The following is a 26,793-nucleotide window of genomic DNA, read 5'->3' on the forward strand; positions in this document are numbered from 1 at the left end:
AATAGGTGATAGTGTGTCTAAAGAAAAAGTGAGGTGAGGATTGTAGTGAGGATTTTATGCACGAAGCTGAGTGATGTCATTATTACCGCGAGAGGGGTGGTGATAGGATTTTTCTAATGATAGGATGTATGGAATATGGGCCATATTTTGCGCATATTGGTGAATTGAAAAATCACCTTTAAAAAAAGTGAACTCAAAAATACCTCTACTAATAAGATGTTTAATTAATAAACGTATCAAAGTGTCATCTCAGCAATTAGTCAACATTTTTTTTCCAACAATCAACACTCCTAATTTTATGATTGTTAAAATTCTCAATTTTTCAAACTAGGGGACCAAATGTTTCAATTTTAAAATAAGAAGGTCAGAATTGCATATTTAATACAATAGAAGGACCAAAATTATAATTTAATCAAAAATTAATTAAAAATGACTTAATTATGATTCAGATCCTTGAAATTGTGATATTTTCTTAGTTTCCATTTAAATTTAATTTTTCTAAATATTTTATTCAACAAAAAAAATATTTTTTTAATCTATAATAGGTTAAATAAGCCTTCAATTAAAGTATGATAAAAGTGTATTTTTTGTACATCACTCAGGTAAGAGACACTAATTGCTAAACATAGGTGTTGTGAAGTCAGTTAGAAGTAGGAGCTGATATAAAATATTTCAAATATGATAATTTTGTAATGATGAAAGAGCTAACATAGCTTATCCAATTATCTTTCTAGTACAAAAATAAAAGTTACATAAATGACTCATAGTTTGAACATGAATCATATATAATTATAAATATACAATGGAGTACTCTTGCTATATCTACACTCCATGAACTAAAACCTTTGAGATCGAGCCACTATTATAATCAAGAGGATTAGTATGGAGAGAAGGAAAGATGACCTAACTTTTTCATCCCTCTCTGTTGCAATTGTTGTGGCATTCCCCATCTTAGGGGATTGAAATAAATCATTCACAAGTGATTGGAAACTTTCTATTAGTTCCAATATTTTTCCCTTTATGATATCCAATGTCCAGCTAAGTATTTGTATGCCAAATTCATTTAGTTCAAAAATCTGAGGTCTCCTGCAATCAACTAAATAAAACAATACCATGTGAAATGAGTCAGTAGAAGTTTAATGCAATATAGTATTTTAACATTCAAAAAGATGCTTTCATATATATCCCTTGGAGGTCATCAAGCAGGGAGGAAAGAGAGAAAATAAAGGTGTAAGTTGGATATAAAAATAGGGGTGCGATAACCTAGGGTTGTTTAACATTTTATTTTGGATTCTAGTTCCTCCAAAATGAGAAACTCACTTTAACAGAGTAAGATAAGTAATCTTAATCGTTGTTGATGAAATAAGCAATTGATATTATGTACACATGGACAACAAATTGTGACTTTGTTGAGATATCAAAAGTTGATTTTCTCATCAATGTTTGAGATTACTTACCTTTTATTAGAAAAAATTCAAGTCTCGCATCAGCTAGAGACAAGACCAGGATAGAATATATAAGTAAGGGAAAATCCTCACCCTATGAGCTAGCTTTTGCGGTTGAGTTAGACTAAAACCCACATTCTAAAATGGTATCAAAGTCTATCCTAAATCAATTCAAAGAACCACCCACCATGTTATCGCAGACCAAGCCCAAAAGTGTTGGGCATGAAGTAAGGGCGTTCAAATCCAAACCGATCGAAAATAAAAATTGAAAACAATTATAAAAAATTGAAAACCAAACCAAACCGATTCTTTTTTTAATATCTTTGGATGATTATTTTTCTCAAATCGATTAGTTTAGTTCAATTTGTGATTTGCATTTTTGAAACCAATCCAAACCGTAAAACTTGTACTGACACTTATATTACTTTAATTTTATGTATTTTATGTGTGTACCACTTCAATTTCATAATATTTTGTAGTGTTATGTATACAAAACTTATATAATGCATACTACTTTATTTTTCATATGACTCTTTAAAGATATGTTTGGTTCAAAATAGATAAAACTGTCCATATTTTTATTATAAAGGGTTTATCATATTAATAAATTTCGTAGATTGTTGTCAATAATTTTTAATGTAATTTTATTTAAAATATGAAAAGAAGTATATAAATTTTAATAAAATAATATTTTAGTAAAAACCGCAAAAATCAAACCAAACCACAAAATATTGGTTTAGTTTGGATTTTATTGTAAATGAAAACCAAACCAAATCGATCTGCATATATTTTTGAAGCTTGGTTCAAGTGACTTTTTGATTAAAACCGAACCAAACCGAGCTGCGAACACCCCCTAGCGTGAAGGGATGTATTGGAAAAAACTCTAGTCCCACATGGGCTAGAGATAAGGACAAAATAGAGTATATAAGTGAGGGACAACCCTCATCCTATGAGTTAGCTTTTAGGGTTGAGTGAGATTCAAATCCACATATTAAAAAAAAAGCACATCCCATATTAGCTAGAAATAAGGCCAAAATAAAGTATATAAATGAGAAACAACCCTCACCCTATGAACTAACTTTTGGTGTTGAGTTAAGTCCAAACTCACATTTTAAGATGGTATAAAGTATATAAGTGAGGAACAACCCTCATCCTATGAGTTAACTTTTTGGGTTAAGTTAGGTCCAAACGCACATATTGAAAAAAATCTAAATCCCACATTAGTTAGAGATAAGACCAAGATAGAGTATATAAGTGAGGGACAACCCTTACCCTATGAGCTAACTTTTGGGGTTGAGTTAGGTCCAAATTCACATTTTAAGATGATATCAGAGTCTATCCTAGATCCATTAAACGAGTCACTCACCATGTCATCCACGCACCAAGTACAAAAGTGTTGGGTGTAAATGGGTGTATTAGGAAAAATCTAAATCTCACATCGACAAGAGACAAGACCAAGATAGAATATATAAGTGAAGAGAAATCCTCACCCTATAAACTAATTTTTGGAGTTGAATTAGGTTCAAGTCCACGTTTTAAAACTTTTTACCCTAACTTTAGAGTAGTCATTTTTTTCATTTTTCTTTTGACCGGGAAGGGGTTTTATGAAATGCAATATGCAGTTGGTAGCTACTGTCAATCTATTCATTTACTTCTGTAGTTTTACTTTTCAAAAAATACACATATACATAGGACATGACCATACATACAAACCTGAATCAGGCAACTCTAGGAGCTTTTTTTGATGCCGGACATTGCTCATGACAGCATCCCAAAGAGCCTTATCAGATGATAATGATACCACTAATCTCTGCAAGAAGTTATAGTCCCAAAGACAGTCAAATTAAAAAGAAAATTAAATAGGAACAACAAAAGTCATATATAGAAGATTAAATTAGATAATAAAAGCAAGAATGACCACCTAGAAAGTGCCAAAGTGGTGCATTCAAATTGGGGATAACATATTAAATAACAAGATTCCCCCAACAGTGGTTGGTATCCATAACATGACAAATGAGGTTTAGACACTCGGATTATTAGCTCCGAGCAAATAAAAGAAAACAAATTTCGTCCAAAACAAAAATATCTAAAAAAAATAGAATTTTTATGTCAGTTTTCACCCAAAATCAGGGATTGTTTTGATTTAATAAGTGAAAAAAAATACTTTGCAATTTAAACTACTAAAGTCAAGAGGGAAACCTTAATAGTGGGATCAGCTTGCAGCAACTGAAAAGCATCATATAGTCTTTTATATCCATGAGACATCACTCCCCTCGAATCATAAAAGCCTGAGATCTGTTGAAATGCTTGCATAAATCTGACACAACAGTTTTGAAAAGGAACGTTCAAGCTGTTATTAATTGCTTGGATAAAACTCTTATATACACACAATAAACGGTAAAAAGTAACCAGTAAACTTTTGCCACTTGATAAGCTAATTTAACTTGGGTAAAAACTTATTTATTTTTTGTTTCTTGTTTTCTTTTTTTTCTAAGTGGTACGAAGAAGTTTATCCTAACATGCCTAAAACAACTTCTACATTAAAGTAAAGTAGACAAGACTAAACTATGAGTAACGAGAAATGTTACAGCCACGGCTCAACATGGAACACTGATTAACCAAAGCAGTAAAATTGAAGTTAAAATATTCTTTACCGCAACAGTAACTACAATTTAATCCAATTATCTTTAAAGGGGCATCAAGTAATAACAGAGATGTCGGAAGAAAGTAGAAACTAGAAAGTGAATTAGAAGTTAGAACCCACTCTTGAAGAGATGATACAGCATCTTCAACTTCACGTTGAGATGGAGCTGGCTGGTTGGTGCAAAGTTGAGTGTGAGAGACGCTGCAAGTGCAAGATAAAGTGTTTGTAGTTGAAAGTGCAGGGTTAAGCTTGGGAGCAGAAGAAGAAGGAGAAGGAGAAGAGAAGTTGTTGAGGGTGTTCCTAAACTGAGGCACACGATGACTGGTAATGGTAGTCATGATGGTTCCTCCTCCCATTGATGGGGGTACTGCATAGAGAGTTTCTAGTTATTACTCTTCCATAACATAATCTTCTATTAGGTGGATGATGAGATAAGATGTTGGCATTTGCTTCTTGGACCCACTTTTAGATGTTGGAATTTGCTTCTTACACCCCCTATTTTGCTTCATGCACGCCCCTAAAGACATGAACAGATCCAAATACCCCTGCCTCTCCCAAGCAAGTGGGGCCCACCCAAAACCTCCGCCAACCCAAACACCACTGCCGTAACTGTCAACACCACCACCGACAACCATGATTTAAAAAACAACACAAATCAAGTTGTTCAAGTCAAAAATAAAAAAGAGGAGTAAAACTATACCTTACTCTGGAATAGCTATTCCGAAATAGGCTTAATTGTAAATTTAATCCCCCAATTTATCTCAACTCAGGAATTTGGTCCCCCCTCACCAATTGAGTCTTTCATTTTTTTTTAATCTCGTTATTTTAGTCTCTAATCCCGAAATTAAACGTTGACTGTTAATTGCTTATATTGATCATCATATGTCGTGCTTTTATTGGAAATTAATTAGGTACACAAAATTAACCATCATTGGTAATTTTTATTTTACCTCTTTACCATAAAACTTCTCCCTATTATCACCCTACAAGAAAAAGTTGTAAAAGAAAAAGTTGGTTAAGCTTTTCTCATTTATTATCATAAAATAATAATAAATATTGATAAAAATAATTATATAAAATAATTAAGAGTGATTTGATTTTAATTTTTATGTTAATTTAAATATTGTTATGTTATAAAGATCATGTAAACATATAAAATATATTCCTTGCTAATTCAAATAAGATTTTAATATACATGCCTTTTTAGTTAGAATTTTTATTTTCTTATTAGCATGTAAAAAATTTTATATTGTTAACTGGTTAAAAATATTGTTTTGTATGATTTTAACGTAATTATAATAAACTTGATATACATTATAATTGACTGTCTAAAAACATCATTACACCAATAATGTATGTATTATTTATTCTTAAAATAATAATGTTTTAACACTATGTTTTTGTGTGCTGGAACCTCCCATTCATTGTCTATGCCATTTTTTTCTTACAAATTTTCTCCATCGGCGGTATATTAATTCTACAATCTATAAATTATCATATTTTCTCTAGTTTTCATAGTGCGTTTACATTCTACAAGCCATATCTAACACATACACATATATAGTTAGACTTGATAAAGTATTCTATTTTTTTGAATGCATAAAGTCTGTATTATTTTAAGAAAAAGAATATTGATATTACTTTCAATTCTGAAGATGAAGTTCCATTTGTTGTCCTGGCAATTTTTGTTGTTGCTTTACCTTGCGTGTGGACTAGAATGGAGCTTGATGCAGGTCCTAGCTTCAATAGTGTTATCGATCAAGTATGTTTATCAGTTTAATTTCTTCCTTATCTTATATACAGCAACGACCACAAACTGATGTCCTACGTACCCACACATGCATAATTGCATATACCATAAGGTTTTCTTTTTGTGTATAATGATTATATCAATGGCTCTTTTTTGAGATACTGATTAAATATCAATGATAAAACCTACAACTTAATGCATATTATATAAATATCCTTATTATTAAGCCAATTCTAGCGAGATATTGGCATTAGGTTATATAACATTTCTAATTGCCAATTCACATTTTTAAATTTTACAAAATAATTATGAGTATACCTTCAACATTGTCTTCCAAAATTGCACAAGTTATCACATTTTTCTTTTAAAAAAAACATACACCAAATTATTTTTTAAATTAAGATCTCAATCATCACCATATATTTTTCTTCAAAGATTTTATCACTAATTAAGTTTTGAAAAAATTAAAGTCCACTTAATCAATTTTCAAAATTCTTATCCATTAGTTTAGTCATCTATATCTATATTTTGATTAAATATACCGACATTTTAAAATTTTGACGGATAAATTTAGTCACTAGATTATTGGAGGAAATGCATTTTAAAATTATATTTTGAAGGACTTACTTAATGATCAATTTTTTTAAAAAGGGATATAATGTGGTGCTATATTTAAATGGTTAACTTAAAAATTCACTAATAATTTATGATTTCAATATCATAAGTTGTCGTCACTGAAACAACTTCTAATATTGAAATTAAACCTTAATTAATTATTTAAATGTTTATATATTCACAACACTATTTTTTTTTTGTTGGAAATGCTTACATTCATTTTTATCTCAATTACAACTCCTACCACTAAAAAACCCATGCATATACTAATAGATAAAAATGTTAATAGTATAAAACATTGATATTATGCGTCAATCTTCTTTATTAACCGAATTGTCCTTCAATAATTACATATTCTTCATACTTCGGTTTAGAAAATTAACGTGTGCCTTCAATACATCATCATGTAAACCTACAATATTTCTTATAAAGTATGTTTCGTTAGAAACAAGGTTTTAGTACCCTCCAACTTACATTTTTTTTCAATTAATTAGTATATAATTTTTTTTAACTACCCTCCTTTTTCTGCTAAAACTCTTGGAATCTCTGTTCCTTCCGTGGCTCCTGATAATTTCGGATGCGTAACAACTAAAACTAATGGTGATATTTCATTATGCTTTATTTTTTTTATTTATTTTATCTCTGGCGTTTAATTGATATTTAAGTACATGCATTTTGAAAATTTAGTTTTTCTCTGATTAATAAAAATTGCCTTTTCACCTGCTATTCAAAAGACAAGCATCATGAAAACATATAATTTTTTTTTTTTCGAAATGAATATGGAACCTGGCTTTAGGACATCCGCTTGTTTCTTCTCAGAAAAAAAAGGACATCCGTTTGTTATTTATTATAAGTATATTCATTTTTAATTAATGAATAGAAGTTAAATTTTATTTGGCTAATCTGATGTAAATAATTTGCAGTTACTATTTACATAGAGCCAATGCCTTTTATATGGCTTTTGAAGTTAATGTTTTGCATATGCTTTCTTATTTGAGCCTTTGAATACTTGAAAAATAAATATAGTACGTATAGTTAAAAGGAATCTAAAATTAATTTTATTTAATATCATTTTCAACTATTTGTTTGGTAATTTGTAAAGGCTTTTCTGAAAGCATGGAGAGACGCACGTAATGCAAGTCATGGCTCCCCAACACTTCTCATACCGAAAGAGAAAACTTTCATGTTACAGCCGGTGTTGTTCCGTGGTCGTTGCAAGCCTCCAATAGTTCACATTAAGGTAACTAGTCATAACTTTCATATTCTATTAGAATTTTAAAAAAGTTTTTCCACCAAAAAAAAATGTTTTAAAAAATTAAAAAAATCTATATAAAAAATTGAAGTAAAAGTATTAAATAATAAGATTTTTAATTTGCTAATTAACTAGTTTTTAGCGATTTAAAAAATAAAAAGTCATGTGAATAGTATTAGATAAGAAGAAATTCAATTATTTGTAATATTAAAAAACTTTCTTTTAATTAATTTAATATATTTAAAATAAATAAATGGCATAGATAATATTCGATAACGATAAATTTAAACTTTTGGATCAATAACAAAATTATTAATTTATTAAATTTTTTGTAATTTTTATGATAAGTTTAATTAAGATGAAAAAATGTTGATATATGGAAAAATGTTTTTTTATTTTATTTCAAGAAGTTAAAAGTGAAATTTGCTAAAAAAAATAAAGAGAAAGAATATAGATATAAACTAAGTTAAGAGAGTGCAAAAAAAAGAAGTAAAAGTCAAACTAATTAAACAGTATACTCATACTAAGAGATCTAATTCAATTTGTTGAGCAAGATATGTGAGTATGGATAAAAGAATTATATATATATATATATATATATATATATATATATATATATATATATATATATATATAGATAATTAATCCAACAACAAATGTTATAAAAGAATCATATTGTTGGATCACCTATGTGCCCTTGATAACTATTTTAAAGTTTTGATCTACATTTATCATATTGCATTATTCATCATTCTTGCTTACTATCTGTCCGTTTGATCTCCCTCCGTTGATCTTAATTAATTAGTCATCCTCTCACCATCCTTCAATATACGAACATAGCCAAAAATACAAATATTTACACATCGGTTGTGTACAAGTAGCCATCAAACCCTTAATTGATATGGGTATAGATGCAGCAGTTTTAATGTGCCTTAGAGACATTAGGCATAATAAATTTGAAGATTCCTTAATAGGAACGGTAGAAACAAGCCTAGGATAAGGTCCAATATACTTCAACTGTTACCCAAACAAAATAGTGAGTCTGATGGATAGAAACATTTTTGACTCTCTGTTTTTAAACATCCACTTTCATGGTCTCGACATGAAAGAAGGATCAATCCCAGCAACTCTAATCTATAGGATCTAGTACAAATTCATGAACACTTGTGCATCTAGAGTCCTATTAAAACCTCAAAGAGGAGAAACAACTTTGTTTATAACTGATATGACAAAGGCCAATGTTTCTCTTCCGAGAACGGTAAAATGGGATAAGGTAACTCTTCCTGAAAAATGGGTCATGGATAAGGCCACGCCGTCTGTTCCCCGACCCGCTCCGACAATTGAACAAATCAAACAGGATAACTCCGATAAGGTAGAAATAACCTTTAATAGGAGAAATTCTTTTTCATCAAGAATAGAAGTCTCTAGGTCTGAATATGAGTCAGTCAGAAGATCTTTTTTGGTTAGAACTCGTTAGATCCCAATAGGATTAACCAGATCTAAGTCACACAACCAGTTTCCTACTGTAAATCTCCAAGGATTAGATACCACATCTAGCATACCTAGAACAACTTACAACCAAGAATAAAAGGACGACTAAAAGCCAATCCAATCCCCAACTTATTCTTCTATTGAACCTTATGATGTTATCTGGCAACTTTAGCATTGATAAGGAAACACTTAAGAAAGACTTTTTTTCTCCGGAGAATTAACCTCAAAGGAGATGGTTTTTCCAACACTACAAGGGTACAAACAAAAAATAGATCCAAGATAAGTTCTATGAATTTGTCGAAAGAGTCAAAATTAATGTCCTTTTCTTTGATTGGTTTCATGCTTATACCATCAGAAAGGATATAGATTACCCATGGAAGCAGGATATCATAGGTGATCCAACAACAAATGTTATAACAAACTGACAAATGAAGGATGGCAAATTAATCCAATCGGAATTACCTCCCACAACACAATACCAACTACCAAATGTCAAAGATAGTAACAACAAACCTGTCATGACTGTTCCATTCAAAACAAAAGATATCAATGAGGAAATAACCTCTAAAGACATTAAAAGCCTAATGGAACAGGCAAATTGTACCAACAAATATTTACAAGTTTTAGGAGAGTCTATCAAAACTAAGGTAGTCCCTAAACATAAATCAGTTGAGGAAACATCAACAAGTATTCCTATTGAAAAGCCACTATTTAAACCTTTTAAAATTAGTGATAAAGCTAAACGAAAAATTAGGGAACTTAGAAAAAACAATCATCCTCATTCTGGAAACAAGTCCTCAATTGAAGAAGTAGGTGACAATAATAGCGAATTACAAAACAAAATTGGTAGTTTACTTAAGGTCATCCCAGAAACTCCCCAAACTTCAAAAAATACATCAAAAATGGTAACAAGAAGTACCTCCAAATTAATTAATGTCATTAATGAAGATAGTGACCAAAACTCAAGAAAACACAACTGAGATAGGTTCCGTATCAGAAAAGGATATAAATCTAATTAATTCTAAACACTGGAAAACACCTTCCAAGTTATATTATCAATGTCCAATTGCCCCTGACCTTCTATTAGAAGAAAGAGGTGAAAACAATTTTAAGAGTTTTAGTGCAAACAACATCTATGAATGGAACATAGATGCACAAATGGAGTATAACATTATGAATACATTCCAACATATGACCATGGTAGTCACAGCCTACCAAACCTCCCATGAGTGTTCAGAAGAAATCATTATAGATATTTTAGTGGCAGGATTTTCCGGACAATTGAAAGGATGGTGGGATAATTATCTCACTAACGAGGAAAAATAAAAAATTTACAGCGCAGTTAAGACGGATCTCAATGGAAAAGTCATTACTAATGACGAGGATAAGGAGATTCCTGACACTGTTAATACATTAATATTTACAATAGCCCAACATTTTATTGGAGACTCGTCTCTTTGGAAGGATAGGTCTGCAAAATTATTATCAAACCTTAAATGTAGAACTTTAGCAGATTTTAGGTGGTACAGAGATACCTTCCTGACTAGAGTATACATCAGAGAAGATAGTCAACAACCTTTCTAGAAAGAAAAATTTCTAGCCGATCTTCCAAGATCATTAGGAGATAAGGTTAGAGATAAAATCCGTAGCCAGTCTGCTAATGGAGACATTTCATATGAAAGCTTAAGTTACAATCAATTAATTTCTTATGTCCAAAAGGTAGCCTTGAAAATTTGTCAAGATGACAAAATCCAGAGACAATTAGCTAAAGAAAAGGCACAAACAAAGAGGGATTTAGGATCCTTCTATGATTAATTTGGTCTACCAGCTTGTCCAAAACAAAAGAAAAAACAAACCTCTAGGAAATAAATCCATGTGAATAAACCTATCCATAAAAGGAGATTTCCAAAAAGGAGATACTCGCATAAACCTTCAACTAGTAAAGAAATAGAGAATCCTAGACAAAAATTAGGATAAAAAATAACATGCTACAATTGTGGAAAACAAGGCCACATTAGTAAATATTGTAGGTTAAAAAAGAAATTAAAAAATCTTAACCTAGAACCAGCTATTGAAGAGCATATAAATAATTTGCTCATAGAAACTTCGAAGGAAGAAACTTCATCCTCCATGCTCTCTGATGAAAATCTCAATATAATCCAACAAGATGACCAATTATCATCAACAAATGATGATGGACAAATCAATACTCAAACAAGAGAATAAGATCTCTTGTTTGAAGCAATCAATTCAACACCTGATCCACAGGAAAAGAAGGTTTTTCTGGAAAAACTAAAGAAAACATTAGAGGTAAAACCTAGACAAAAGGATTTTATTACAAACAATAAGTTCGATGTTAGTAACATATTCAAAAGGTTAGAAAACACTTCTGCCAAACCAATAACAATCCAAGATCTCCAAACAGAGATTAATAATTTAAAAAGAGAAGTTAGAGAACTTCGTAAACAACAAGAAATCCACCAAATTATCCTTTCTCAGCTTGAAGAAAGCAGTGATTTTGAGAATACTGAAAAGGATAACGAAAATGAAATTAAAAATGAGGAAGATGAAATGTGTATGGGATTAATCAACAAGATTAAAATCCAAAAATTCTACATAAACATTAGAATCATAATTAATGATTTTGTCTTAGATACAATGGTCCTATTTGACACAGGGGTTGATTCAAATTGTATTTTAGAAGGTCTAATTCCAACAAAATTCTTTGAAAGAACCTAAGAGAAATTAAGTACAGCAAATGGTTCAAAATTAAAAATTAATTTTAAATTATCAAATGCAATCATTGAAAATCAAGGCCTTAGGATTAACACAAACTTTCTTCTGGTAAAAAATCTTAAGAACGAAGTAATACTAGGTACCCTTTTATTAGAATATTATTTCCCCTTCAGATATTAAAAGAGGGAATAACTACAAATCATTTGGGTAGAAAATTATATTCAATTTTTCCACTAAACCAATTTCCAGAAATATAAATCTTATAGAAAATAAGATTAACCAAATTAACTTCTTAAAAGAAGAAGTATCCTTTAATAATATCCAACTGCAATTAGAAAAACCTCAAATAAAAGAAAAAAAATCCAATCTTTATTAAAGCATATTGAATCCACAGTATGTTCTGATTTGCCACATGCATTTTGGGATAGAAAGAAGCATATTGTCGATCTCCCCTATGAGAGAGACTTCAGGGAAAAACAAATTCCCACAAAGGCAAGACCGATTCAGATGAACGAAGAACTTCTTCAATATTGTCAAAAATAAATTAAGGATTTGCTTGATAAAGGCCTAATCCAGAAAAGAAAAAGCCCATGGTCTTGTGTAGCTTTTTATGTCAATAAACAGGCTGAACTTGAGCGAGGTATGCCTCGTCTAGTCATAAATTACAAACCTTTAAACCAAGCATTACAATGGATTAGGTATCCGATTCCAAACAAAAAAGATCTACTCAACAGATTGAATTTGGCAAAAATATTTTCAAAATTTGATATGAAATCTGGATTTTGGCAAATCCAAATCCAAGAATCAGATAGGTACAAAACAACGTTCATCGTACCTTTCGGGCAATATGAGTGGAACGTAATGCCATTCGGACTAAAGAATGCCCCTTTAGAATTTCAAAAAATTATGAATGATATCTTTAATCCTTATTCAAAATTTGTCATTGTCTACATAGATGATGTTTTAATCTTCTCACAAAATATTGATCAGCACATCAAACACATTCAAACTTTTATCAATATTATCAAACATAATGGATTGGCAATCTCCAAATCAAAGATCAATCTATTCCAAAGTAGAATTAGGTTCCTTGGTCATAACATATATCAAGGTACGATTATTCCAATAGAAAGGTCAATAGAGTTTGCCAACAAATTCCTAGACCAAATAACAGACAAAGCCCAATTACAAAGATTTCCAGGTTGTCTAAATTTTGTAGGAGAATTTGTTTCCTACTTAAATAACATTGTCAAACCATTACATGATAGGTTGAAGAAAAATCTGCCTCCTTGGTCTGACATCCATACCCAAACAGTAAAAGAAATCAAATTCAAAGTCCAATCTATGAAATGTTTGTATCTTCCCATTCCACAGGCATTCAAAATTGTTGAAGCAGATGCATCAGACATAGGCTATAGTGGTATCCTCAAACAAAGAGTTCATACCCAGGAACATGTCATTGCATACACATCAAAGCATTGGAATTCTGCACAAGAAAAATATTCAACTGTTAAAAAAGAAGTTTTAGCAATTGTTCTGTGCATTTCCAAATTTCAATCTGATTTATTAAATCAAAACTTTTTAATCAGGATTGATTGCAAATCAGCCGAAGACATTATTCAAAAAGATGTTAAAAACCTTGCCTCAAAACAAATTTTTGCAAGATGGCAAGCAATTTTAAGTGTCTTTGATTTTGAAATAGAATATATTAAGGGCACCTCAAAATCTCTGCTTGACTACCTCACACGTGAATTCTTACAGAGAAACACTGATGCCGCCTAAGGCGACGAGTTCCTCCAGTAGAGGAGGAAGTTCTAGCAAAGGAACAGTACTGGCTCTACCAGAGCCAACCACCAAAAAGGCATCCTCAACATCTTCTGGGTCATCTAGCCAGGCTGGGTCATCTACCCAGAAATCAAAACTTGAAGAGTCATCAGCCCAACTAACCACCACCAAACCTGAGTCATCAACTCAGGACTCCCCAAAACCAATCACCACCAAACAAACCGTGGCAGATTATGCCTGATCAATCCAAACCCTCTAAGCCCTTGAAGAAATGGGCCTCACCAAAGTCCCAAGGTTAGCCAAAAAGACCTGGGCAGAAATGGCCTCAGAATCAGATGATGATTCTGAAACGAAACTCCAAAAACAAATCCAAATTGCCAAGCAAACCAAGACGGTTAGCAACCCCAAAGGCAAACAAACAATGGTTCAACAAGACCTAACACCAAAACCAGCTAACAACTATGTTTCAAAGAATAATTTTTTTTTTTTTTCTGTTTTGCAGATGGAGCTGGAGTATTGGGACAAGAATCCCTTTAAGGCAACTGCAAAAGCTTTCCCGCAGGGATTCCATTTCAAGTCAACGACCCTCAACAAAACTAGAAAATTCTATGAGTTCATCTTAGTGGATACAGATTCAATATCCATTAAACACTTCAAAGACTCCAAAGATCCAATCCTGAATACCCATTCAACCATTCAAATCATAAAAGTAATGCAACCATGACATAACAGATTAAACCTAAACCAACCCAAGAAATTCTCTATTCCATTTGACTCGGCAAGATATACGTATTGGGATTACATTGATGCCTGGACCAATGTATTCTGGCATTAAAATAATAAATTTAAACACTCATGGTTAATCTACTTTAAAAACAACACAGTGTATAATTTCCCGAACTGGTTCCTCCAATGGTGGAATTATTTTGAACCAATTTCACAAATTTATCTAGAAGAAGTCCAACAAGGATTTAACCAATTCAAAAAAAAAATGTTTAATAACTAGGAATCAAGAATTCCAACTGATTTAATGTATTTCTCCAGCTTTGGTTTGTCATGGATTTTCTCATGGCAATATAGATATGGGAAGACAAAAAACAACAGGCAATTTCCACCTCTGCAAAGACACGCTTTTGTCAAATGGTGGACTCAATTTGACACATCAAAAGTAGCTCCAGAGCAAGTCAAAAACTGGTTTCAGGCCAACCCAGAATTTTTAAAACCTACTGATCCAGAAACATCATTGTTTCTAAATCAAAAGTCTCAGCTAGAAGTATTCTTGGCTAGCTCCAAATCCAAAGAAACTCTGGCAAAAAATCTAAAAGAGGTTCTTCATCTACTTCAACAAGAAAAAGAAAGTACCATGAAGAAGGAAGTTGATTCCTTAGAAGAAAATGATGATAAAAACAACAGTCCCTTCTATCAGAATGAGGATGATTGTTTTGGCATCTCTTTAGAAGATGATTAATTAATTAAGATCACTCAATAGCTTAATCAATGTAATTTACTTTTTCGGTCAAGTTACCGGTATTTTGCACCAATCATTGTAATAGTTCCAGTCAAGTTATTGGTACTATAGCAAACAGTAAATCTTGTGGCTATAAAAGGAGTCCTCGTCCATAATGTGAGGTACCCTTTTTATTTCAGTCATATTTTCAGGTTTCTGAGGCTACAGGTGCTCTGCTTAAGAACAACTTTTGTAAGCACTTCTTCCAAAGTTTAATAAATTTTGAGTTTCGATTCATCTCCCTTCTCCCTCTTTGTCGATCCTGTGCGGCTCTGCCGCCGTTTCAATTTCTTCTTTTGTGAAAACCTGGGATTTGTAAGCCGTTTAACGGTGTGTGTAACACCCTAATATATATATATATATATATAGTAATTATATTTGATGTTTGATTATTTTGTTGTGTTATTTTATTCTTAATTATTTTCATGGAGGTTAATTTAGTTCATAGAGGGGTGTGGGTAGATAAGAATCTAGCTTCTCAAAGAAGCCATGAGGAAGCCTCTTAATGAAGCTTCTCAAGGAAGCTACATGAAGCTGTCTCGATAAAAATGCTGCCCAGTCTTCGTTAACCGTTGGATCTTCTCGAAATTTGGTCTTGAGCTTCACAGAACACTTGTCCATGATCTGACCATTGGGATATTTGAGAAGACCTCTGGAGTGTGCGCGACGTTTCCATTTCTGAGAGCATTAGTCACTTGTGCGTTTTGAGCCTTGCAGTCCAAGTAGCTTTGGAAAAATGCCATTTCTTCTCCTTCTTTCTTCCAAAACCATTTCTAATGTTCCAAGCTCTTTCTCCATCACCCACAACCACCAGTAGCCACCACAAACCACCGTTGTTCTCCGTTGAAACCCCACACCGAGAGGAACCCTTCAACCAAAGCGGAATCTTCCAAACTTGCCTCGCGGTTTCGGTAGAGAACGAAGCCCTAATCTGACCTTTTGTTTTCCTTCGAGGTAACCATGGTTCTATGCTTGTTTCTTGTTAGTTTCATCTTACCTTTGCATCATTCTGAGTTTGGAAACCGCCATTGCATGTTTTACGCTTCCTCTGAAAAACCCTAGAGCAAAGAGACTTTGTAAAAGTTATCCTTTTCTGAAATGGGTGTTATTTTCGTGACCTTCATTGAACCCCGATCGCATTGGCATGATCAGAATTTAAAAAATGATGTCCCTTTGTAAAACCCAAAATGCTCTCAGCACTTTCATGTAGTGACGTGGGTGTTTAACCCAGAGCATTGTTGTTAGCTTTGTTTCTAAAATCCATATTAAGTCTCCTTCATTTTGGCATGGTAGAGGCTTACGGGGAACCGACGAGCGGGGACGAAAGAGAAATCTCCAAGTGACGTGACAAGGAACTCGTGGGTAGCTTACAATATGTGAGGGGAATTTATTATAAAATTTACCGTTTTAACACCATAGTTAAGGTCAGGGAACGTAGCTATGAGAATAACTGCATGTCCCTGTTGCATGCTGATTTTTCCTTTATAGAAAATGATGTTTTTAACTAATGGGATGCAATATAATTGTCCTTGATGTGCATGCGGGTTTTCCAAGAGAAATAATGTTTTTAACTAATGGGATGTGATACATTTGAATATTGATGTTGCAGCTGGTTTTTAGGAAAAACTATGTTTTGACGAATAGGATGCGATATATATTTATTGTGATGAATGAAATTGGTATCTTTATTTGATTTGTGTTGTTTGAAGACCTTGGGAGTGTAAATCTCAGGCATGAAAGAAATATATATGTGCGGAATGCAATTTATTGTTGATGTCGCTGTCGCAACCTACCCTTCGGCGGGAGGGCGACGCGGGGCTCGCGGGTGCGTCTTTCAAGAAAGGAATACGTGCGGAGTCGCCACCAACATTTATTTGAGGAAAACGTCGGAAAAATCGGAAAAGACGTTGCCTATGAACTTTAAGTGAAAGGTTCGGGAGTTGTATTTATGCACGGGGAAGGTATTAGCACCCCACGCGTCCGTCACAAGGGACGACAGCCTTTAATCAAGGGTGCAAATATGACTTCAATTTGTTTTATTTTCCCTTTTTTATGTTTTTATGTCTTTTTATGCCTTTTGTATTTTTTATCTTTTTGTGGTCGACAAGGGTGTTTCCCTCGCTCCTACGTATCCTCAATTGCGATGAGAAAATCAGACCTACGTAGTTCTTTTGTGAACAAAGCGTTTTGGTTAAGTTATTTTTTAGTTTTTATTGAATGAAAGGTCATTTAAGGCGTTGGACCATTAGACAATCTTTCGATTCTTTTGAAAAGTGAGAAAACGTTAAGGCATTGGACCATTAATGATTTCTTTATTTTTGAAAGAGGTAACAAAGTTACATATTGATTTTAGGCTTTTTTAGAAATCTACACTTAACCAATAAAAGCGGAAAAGACCATTTCAAGGCGTTGGACCTTTGAAAATGGCTCTTTTAGGCGATGACAAAAGTTTGGTTTATGAATTGATTTTAGCCTTAGTTTCACTTTGGTTATTAGTCGATTCGATTTAAGAAAGAGAAATCCCAAAGAAATACGTCCGATTGATTTTTTTTAATTTATTTTACTAAAAGATATTTTTTATTATTATATTATTATTTTACCTTTTTTTGGTTTCCAATGTGGTTACGGCATGACCGAACGGTCGGATTTCATTTTAACATAAATTAACGGATGTTACAATTCAAATGATCGGTGGAAATTTATTTTATTTTTTGATTAGGCGAGAAAATGACTTAAGTAAATGACTAAAGCACGTTAAAAACAGAAGAAAAGAAAACTGAAAGTAAACGAAATTAAAGTGAAAGTACACAAAACAAGAAATGAATTGAAAGTCTCGGATTCGAAAACTTACCCGTTGAAGACCCTGTTGGACTTCTTCGAGTCCACTGGGTGTCTTGCGGGCACGATCCCTGCAAATAGTGGATGGTATAAGAAATCAGTTGAACCATATGCATACTTACCTATGTCGGGACGACAGAGACCAACTGATACATCTGTAGGGGAGATCGGCATTGCGGTCACTGGGCAAAACATTGCTAAGTAGCAACATCATCCATATCTGTGTAAGAGTGGTCATGTTGGTGCGCATGATCCACACTTGTCTCTTTGCAGCGACACGGGTGAAATCATGCCCCGGTATGCATAGTAGCTGCGTGATAGCCTCCCTCTCTGATTGTGCTCGCACAGTTGGCCCTCCTCCAATATCAGGGGGTGGCCCAAGAACTGATAAAAGGAAACTACTGGCCCCTGAACCAGGAGTGCAAGTCTCAGTTAAGCATTTAAGGGTAGAGGACCTTAAATTCTCTTAAGGTGCGGATGTGGAGCCCTCTGAAAGCGAGGACGCATAGTCCTCTAAAGATGAGGGCGTGTAACCCTCTGAAGGTGAGGACGTGAAGTCCTCTGAAGGTGAGGACGTGCAGTCCTCTGAAGGTGAGGGCGTGCAGCCCTCTGATGGCGAGGACGTGTAGCCCTACGAAGGCGAGGACATGTAGTCCTCTGAAGAAGATAGGTACTAGTACCCAAGGGTCCACCCTTATGAGAAATCAAGAGATCGACTCATTGAGAGGGCCGGTCATCCCAAATTCACAAGATTGGACATTTAGATGTAGGAAATCTATGTAGTTAACATGATTTTTAGGGATGCAGATGCATGCAACCTTTGTTGTGAAATTTGGCAAATGCGGACTTCATATGAAATAATGCAATGTAATGGAAAGTTGTACAATGTTCATGTCATTCTTTCCTTGTTTTGTGATTTTTGATTTTGATTTAATTTTTTGGAAAACACAGATTGACTATCCTTTTGAAAAAGGTGATAATTCATGCAACCTTATCCTATCTTTTGCAAATCTTTCCGTGAACTCCCTCAGAGTATATGTTCTGTTTGATTTAGTCACTTGACCATTTTGGAGTGACGGCAATGGAGTCGTTTGACATTTAATCAATCCATTGAAATTCCAGGGTTTGTCCCTTTTTTTTTTGTTTAAAAACATCGACGGGTGAGAACTTTTGATCTGCCCCTATGTTCACTTGAGGCTCATGCACGATGCCCCTCATTGCCCCAGTGTAAGACTTTGAGGTACCAATTTTTATCTTTCATCATGACCTTGTAGCTGGGAACCTATTAGGTGAGAACTTCTAATCTGCCCCTAGGTTTACTTAAAGCTCATGCACGGTGCCCCTCATTGCCCCAGTGTAAGGTTTTGAGGTACCAATTTTTATCTTTCGTCATGACCTTGTAGCTGGGAACCTATTGGGTGGGAACTTCTAATCTGCCCCTAGGTTCACTTGAGGTTCATGCACGATGCCCCTCATTGCCCCAGTGTAGGGCTTTGAGGTATCAATCGTTGTCTTATTTTCACAACCTTGTTGCAAGGAAGAACGAAAGAAGCGATTGATTCTCGAGAAATAATTGAAGGATTTTTTTTTCAGTTGATGGATTAAGTCAAATGACTCCTATTCTTGATAACTCACTTCTCTCTAAAAAGACAAACTTTCCAGAATGATAAAATGAGGTCACATGAACGTCTATATTTTTACTTGAAAACACAGTCAATAAAATGCTTTTTATTTTATTTTTATTTTGAAACTTATTTTTGCTTTACTTGTCGTTTTACGGCACCCTCACCAAATGTGTAGCACGAGTAATTTTTGATTGAATGGTCTTGGAAGTCAACACTCAGGAGCGCAGGTCGCTTTGAGCAAACAAACCAATGGCTTACACTCACATTCCGGTGGAAGTTGAATAAGCAAAGATGTGTTTGTGAAAGGATGAGAGAAACAAGGATGTCAAATTCATTCATTTTAGCATTGTAACTGTGGTTTACAATAATGGCATAAACTTGGAAATCCTGATGTGTCATTAGAGACACCTAACAACAGTCTTCAAAATTGCCCTATGTGTGGTGTCGCTTGTCAATGTCAGGACTCATACGCGATTCTCCTCAAATTTCAGCCAGCCCGCATCAATTAGACTTTGCACCTTATGCTTCAGGGTCATACAATGCTCAATGGAATGCCCCGGGGCTCCTCCATGATAAGCACACATTGCGTTCGAGTCGTATCCTCGAAAAAATAGAGGTTGAGGAAACCTACAGGGGTTATGGCTACCATTGCAGTATCTAGTAGGTAATGGAGCAAGTTAGCATAGGACACCGAAATTTGGGGTGAATCCTACAAGTTTTTTTGCTGTAAAATTCCTTTTTGGTTTTTGCTAAGGGTGGTGTTTGGGCATTGGTTGTGTGGTAGGTGGGTTTTGTGGTTGACTTAAGGATGGCCTTTGTGGATAACTGGGTGGTGGATAAGGAGAATGGTTGTTATTGACTGAGAAATGACATTGTTGGATTGGTGGGAAACTTGGCCATGTAGGAACGGCAGTCGCAGCATGGGTTTCTCCTTCATTCTCACCCTCTTCATTTGCCTCAGTTTTCTCATTTATCAAAGCATGAGGATCAGATTTGCCTCTTTTCAGACCTACTTCGATCATTTCGCCAGCGAAGACCAAATCCGCAAAGCTCGAAGGTGTGTAACCCACCATTTTTCATAATAGAACACTGGTAATGTGTCTATTATAATTGTGATAATCTCTTTCTCTGTTATTGGGGGCGCTACTTGAGCTGCCAGGTCTCTCCATCTTTTTGCAAGATTCATGCCACTTTTTGCACATGTTCTGTAGTTGCATCCTATCCGGAGCCATATCAAAATTGTACTGACACTGCCTAACGAAGGCAACCATTAGGTCCTTCCAAGAATGGAATCAGGAAGGTTCCTAAGTTAGTATACCAGGTGATAGTTGTCCCAGTAAGACTTTCTTGGGAAAAATGTATCAGCAGCTTCTCATCTTTTGCGTATGCCCCCATCTCTCGACAACACATCTTTAGATGGTTCTTAGGGCAAGTAGTCCCCTTGTACTTGTCAAAGTCCGACACCTTGAACTTGAGAATGACCATGTTTGGGTACTAGGAACAACTCTTCTAGGATAGCACAGGCATAATCTTCGCCTCCTTCAATGGACCTGAGCCTTTCCTCTAGATGATCCGACTTTCCCATTTTTTCCATAGCATGAAGGTTTTAACCCGGTGTGGAATGCAAGGGGTGTGGTTATGGGTGATACTGAGGGCCCTCCAAAATGTTTTGCAGGAGTATACCTACCAACTGCTTAACCTTCAGTGGCATATCCGAGGCAAGGCTCGAAGTCGGCTAGATTGTGGTGGGGCATTTCATGTGTCTCCCGCACAGTTTAAGAGACATGTACATGATGAGGTTGTCGACTTTCAATGAGTATGGGAGCGGAGTTATTGACATCCTCATTGGGAATGTATGCCACATTGGGTGGTGTATAGTTGGGAGGCAAGCCACATGGTGGGAAGGCATGCTTGTTTTGAATTTGCGCATAATGGGGGGTCGTTCGTACTTCCCAAATCTTTGCCTACCATATCTAAGGTTGGATGATTCATTTGGTTAAGGCCAGATGGGGGCATCGGGTTCACCTTAGCAATAGCGCTGGTAGCGGCAACTGTAACCGCATTGGCTTCCATTATCTTCTTCATGCTCATCATGGCCTCCATCATTGTGGCCATTTGCTCTTTCATGGCCTCCATGTCAGCCTTTATCTGCTCTTGCGCCTCCTCTACTTTACCCATTACTCTAGCTCTAGCACGGGTTCGGTAAGGGCACCATAAAGCATGTTCTTTTCTTTTTTATAACAATGGTTAAGTTTGTTTTTCTTTTTTCAAGGAAAGAATGTAATGAACAATGCAACCAATGAAAAGCATGGATGTATGTGAATGATGCAAGTTGAAGTATTGCGAATTTTTATGCAGGACATGGGGTTGAATCAATTTAGATTTTCAACATGGTCCATGACATCTTTGTCAAGGTGAAACTGGAAGTAACAAGGACATCAACAGTCCTAAATGTGTTTGGCAGTAGACGAAGCAGCGATGTAACTAGATTCATCTTTTGCCCCAATTTTTGCAAGATGGTTACTTCCATACTTCAACTTGACTTGATGAACCTTTTTCATAAAAGCATGAACTTAGTTCAACCCTATAATCCAAGGAATGGCAATTTTGATCACCAATACTCATGAATGACTCGAGCACACTTAAGCAGTGCATGGAAAATGTAATTATGAGATTGAGATGCCCGAAGAAACATCATTTCCTAGTTTAACCATGCATTAGGTACCATGTTCACTCATTTTGTTTTGTTGTTTTTTTTTGTTTTTTAGAAATGGGTTTATGATCCCAACATGGTTGGCTCATGGTACCTAAAACATGCAACTAAGAATGTAGTGTGAATTTTCATGCTTCCTCTCCTTTTTTTTTTTGTTTTCATTTTGTAGAGGAAAATGCAAGGATCATGCATAAGCGAACATGAAAACAAAAGGTATGCAGTTTGTAGAACAAAAGTATGTTGAACGCATATGCACGATGATGCAATGACTCATGCAAAATTTGCTAGAATATGATAACGGACAAATGCAGGAATGATATTATGATGCCATGAAGAGATGCTTATGCGATGCATGATATGAATGCATTTATGGACACGAGAGCCCGAAAAATTATCTCTTCTTACTTGCGCATTTGGGGGCGCAGTGCCCCATGTGTATAGTTAAGAAGGTGATATGGAACTTCCGGCTTCCCGAGACCAACATACAATGCATGCTAGAGATAACATGCGGGAGTGACTTGATTCGCACTGACTTTTTGGAGCAAAAACGTGGGATAAACTCATTTTATTCAGAAAGTTATAACTAGTTAAGATCTGAGTGACAATACAAACTTTCCTAGTGGTTTCTAATTATATGGGCCATTAAGTCTATCATATGCTGACAATAGCTGAGAAGTCCGTGGATCTCCTCGGGGGTAGAGTAGGTGTCCACCATTGCTTTGGCTTTGGCTAGCAATCGGGGAAGCTCTTGATTCCCGTTCAAGGTAAGAGCGAATCGGTCCATCCACATCGTTGCCTCTTGATGTAGTGAGTCGATCACCCTTCCTCTAGCCTCCTTTTCCGTGTACACTTGGGCATACTCGTCCGCCACTCTATGCTCGGGGGCCGTGGCTAGATTTAGTTCTTCTTGGTACTTGCTGATGATGGCTAACATGTTGGTCTCTGTCTCGCATAACCGCTGAGACAAACTTCTCTTGGACCTCGAGCAAGCCTTCAACTCATCCTTCAAGATCAAACTGTCTACTTGCGATTGGTCCCTTTCCTCTCTCCGGAGCTTAAGCTCGCTGTTACTGCCCCACAGAGCCCCTCGGAACTTGTTCCGGCCGTGTTCTTCCCTACGAGCCCTCTTGGTTTCTCGTTCCAAGGCTTTGGTGGTAGCCACATTTACATCTCTCAGTTTGGTATTCTCTTTTCGGATTTTCAGAGCTGTTGATTTGAACCTTTCTTTAACTGTTTGGGCATGCTCGAGTTCCGCCCTAAGGGCCTGCACTTCTTCGTCTTCCTCCAGTGCCTCAACTTCCTCTCTTTTAGCGGTTCTCAAACTTGGGAGCCAATCCAATCCTTGCACGTGGGCTTTTAACCACTTACGATAGCCATCGATGGGCCCATTGTTACTGCCCCTGAGTTCCTTGTCCTTCTTTTGCAACACCTCCTATGCCTTGCGGACCTTTTGAAGTGTCTCCACGTTGGTCTTATTGAAGCCTCGTGAAATGACAGGTGCGAGCTCATCCTCTAGTGGTGCCCTTCTCATAGGGTAGCCAAGTTGTCTTATAGCAAGAACGGGATTGTAGCTGATGCAACCCCTCGTCCCCATCAAGGGAACATTTGGAAATCCTCCACATGAAATAAGAACTCCGGTTCTTCCTTCCTTCCATCGAGGGAACCAGTTGACAGATGCTCCTTCTTTGCTTGCTAAGAGTTGGTCCCAATTTGCCCCTCCTTTCTCTGTGCACGAACGGTGGCTTTCTAGCGGGCAAGCATGCCTCACCTCTTGGCAAAAAAGGTGTGAAACTAACCATACATAAAGAGCTGTAGTACAACAAACAATCCTTGTGTTGCTCTTTTCACATCTTCGGTCGAAGGTGTCATATAGGTCGGCTAGTATAGCGACAACCGGGCTTTCCTTGTGGTTATTATAGGCGAGAAAAGCGTCGATCGCTGCCAGGTCCACCAACCCATCCACATTCGAAAAGAGGACTCCTCTGAAAATCAACAGTGCGAGAATATCTATGAACGGGGCCCACTCGCCTTTACCTGCCAAGATTCTTGCTTTTGCCTCCAAATATTTTCTCGATATTCGAACCACCCCATTTTTGACTTGCTTCCTGTGGTCTAATTCCTGCGCCGAGATTTGGACTATCTTGGAAATTCTAGTTAATGAGGGATAGAACCCTGAGAAGAGGTATGGTTTCCTTCCCCCTAGAGGGCATCCTAGGATCTCTTCAAATTCTTCTACCATAGGTGATAGCTGGAAGTCCCCAAAGGTGAAGCACCTCAACGGCTGATCATAATACTGGGCAAGGGAGGCAATGGCCTCTGTGGAGACTTCTACCATGGCTAGGTCCCAGATTTTACCATAAGCTTTGCGAAAATCTTGCCACTGGAGCTGACCCATCAACTGCCCAAGCTCTTTTAGGCTGGTGATTCCTAGGCTCTTGACCTTGACTTGATAGAACCTCTTTTTAAGTGAAGGCTTTTGACTTGATCCCATGTTTTACTAAAGTGAAACAAAACCCAACGCGAATCAAAACTTCGACATCTATCATGGGTGGAATGGATGAATGCATGAAGAAATACATATGATACAGATGCAATTTATGAACACGGGAGCCCGGGAAATTGTCTCCTTCTTAGATACAACGTCTTGGGGTAACACAGTGCCCAACGTATGTATTTAAGAAGATGACACGGACCTCCGTTGGTTTGCCAAAGAGAGGGGATTAAGACGGGACCCGCACATGATGCATATGCGAAAGGTACAACACGGGGATGTACATAGTACGACAATATTCACAAACAAATATAAGCAAAAGGGTACTTAACACTTATGCATGGCAGTGTGAAAAAATGGCACACAGCGTGTTTGCCCCGTGCCCCTATTTACGGGACCTATATGGGAGGGAGCTAAAAAGGGCTTTTAGTGATAATTCCCAAGGCGGTCATATCTCTCTTGATGGTCTCTAGAGGTATCATCCCCTTTGAAGAACATATTGCAGCAGTAGGGATTACTAGCAACAATATGTTATCAAAGAAAAAAACTCTAGATAAGGGTTCACTGTAATCAAGCAAGTTGGAGACCTAGCATGATCACAGATTCACCTCCACTCCTTAAGTTCCCATGGACCCGGGTATAGGGACCTTTTTCAACTCACCATGTGTGGAGATAGTGTTTGTGTTTGTGTGCATCAAATGAATAAATATTTACCTCATGCATACATTTTAAAACACACTAAAAGCATCAAAAGAGTTTATATACACAAGAACATAAGGAGAAAGACAAAGAAAAAGAACAAAAAGGGAAGTCATGGTAAGGAAAGCACACTGATTGATTGGCCTAACTCTCTAAAAATTGTCCCCAGTGGAGTCACCAACTGTCGCAACCTACCCTTCGACGGGAGGGCGACGCGGGGCTCGCATGTGCGTCTTCCAAGAAAGGAATTCCCAGCGGAGTCACCAACTGTCACAACCTACCCTTCGGTGGGAGGGCGACGCGGGGCTTTCGGGAGCGTCTTCCAAGAAAGGAATACGCGCGGAGTCGCCACCAACGTTTATTTGAGGAAAACGTCGGAAAAACCGGAAAAGACGTAGCCTACGAACTTTAAGTGAAAGGTTCGGGAGTGGTATTTACGCACGGAGAAGGTATTAGCACCCCACGCGTCCGTCACAAGGGACGACAACCTTTAATCAAGGGTGCAAATATGACTTCAATTTGTTTTATTTTTCCTTTTTATGTTTTTATGTCTTTTTATGCCTTTTGTATTTTTTATCTTTTTGTGGTCGACAAGGGTGTTTCCCTCGCTCCTACGTATCCTCAATTGCGATGAGGAAATCAGACCTACGTAGTTCTTTGGTGAACAAAGCGTTTTGGTTAAGTTATTTTTTAGTTTTTATTGAATGAAAGGTCATTTAAGGCGTTGGACCATTAGACAATCTTTCGATTCTTTTGAAAAGTGAGAAAACATTAAGGCATTGGACCATTAATGATTTCTTTATTTTTGAAAGAGGTAACAAAGTTACATATTGATTTTAGGATTTTTTAGAAATCTACACTTAACCAATAAAAGCGGAAAAGACCATTTCAAGGCGTTGGACCTTTGAAAATGGCTCTTTTAGGCGATGACAAAAGTTTGGTTTATGAATTGATTTTAGCCTTAGTTTCACTTTGGTTATTAGTTGATTCGATTTAAGAAAGAGAAATCCCAAAGAAATACGTCCGATTGATTTTTTTTAATTTAATTTACTAAAAGATATTTTTTATTATTATATTATTATTTTACCTTTTTTTGGTTTCCAACGTGGTTACGACATGACCGAACGGTCGGAATTCATTTTAACATAAATTAACGGATGTTACAATTCAAATGATCGGTGGAAATTTATTTTATTTTTTGA

General features: G+C 35.8%; 1 protein-coding gene and 1 pseudogene across 1 annotated transcript; one reads left to right on the forward strand and one right to left on the reverse strand.

The window, feature by feature from the left end:
* Positions 1-644: 644 nt before the first annotated feature.
* LOC114412935 lies at positions 645-4,504 on the reverse strand. The gene is made up of 4 exons (XM_028377059.1): positions 4,210-4,504; positions 3,645-3,762; positions 3,159-3,255; positions 645-1,096 (listed from the first exon to the last, which is right to left on the reverse strand). The coding sequence occupies exons 1-4, from the start codon at positions 4,443-4,445 to the stop codon at positions 837-839; spliced, it is 711 nt and encodes a 236-aa protein (XP_028232860.1). The 5' UTR covers positions 4,446-4,504; the 3' UTR covers positions 645-836.
* LOC114411297 overlaps positions 4,448-26,793 on the forward strand; it is a 90,056-nt pseudogene continuing 67,710 nt past the window's right edge.

The sequence above is a fragment of the Glycine soja genome, chromosome 1 (assembly GCF_004193775.1).
Source record: "Glycine soja cultivar W05 chromosome 1, ASM419377v2, whole genome shotgun sequence".
Classification (NCBI taxonomy): Eukaryota; Viridiplantae; Streptophyta; class Magnoliopsida; order Fabales; family Fabaceae; genus Glycine; species Glycine soja.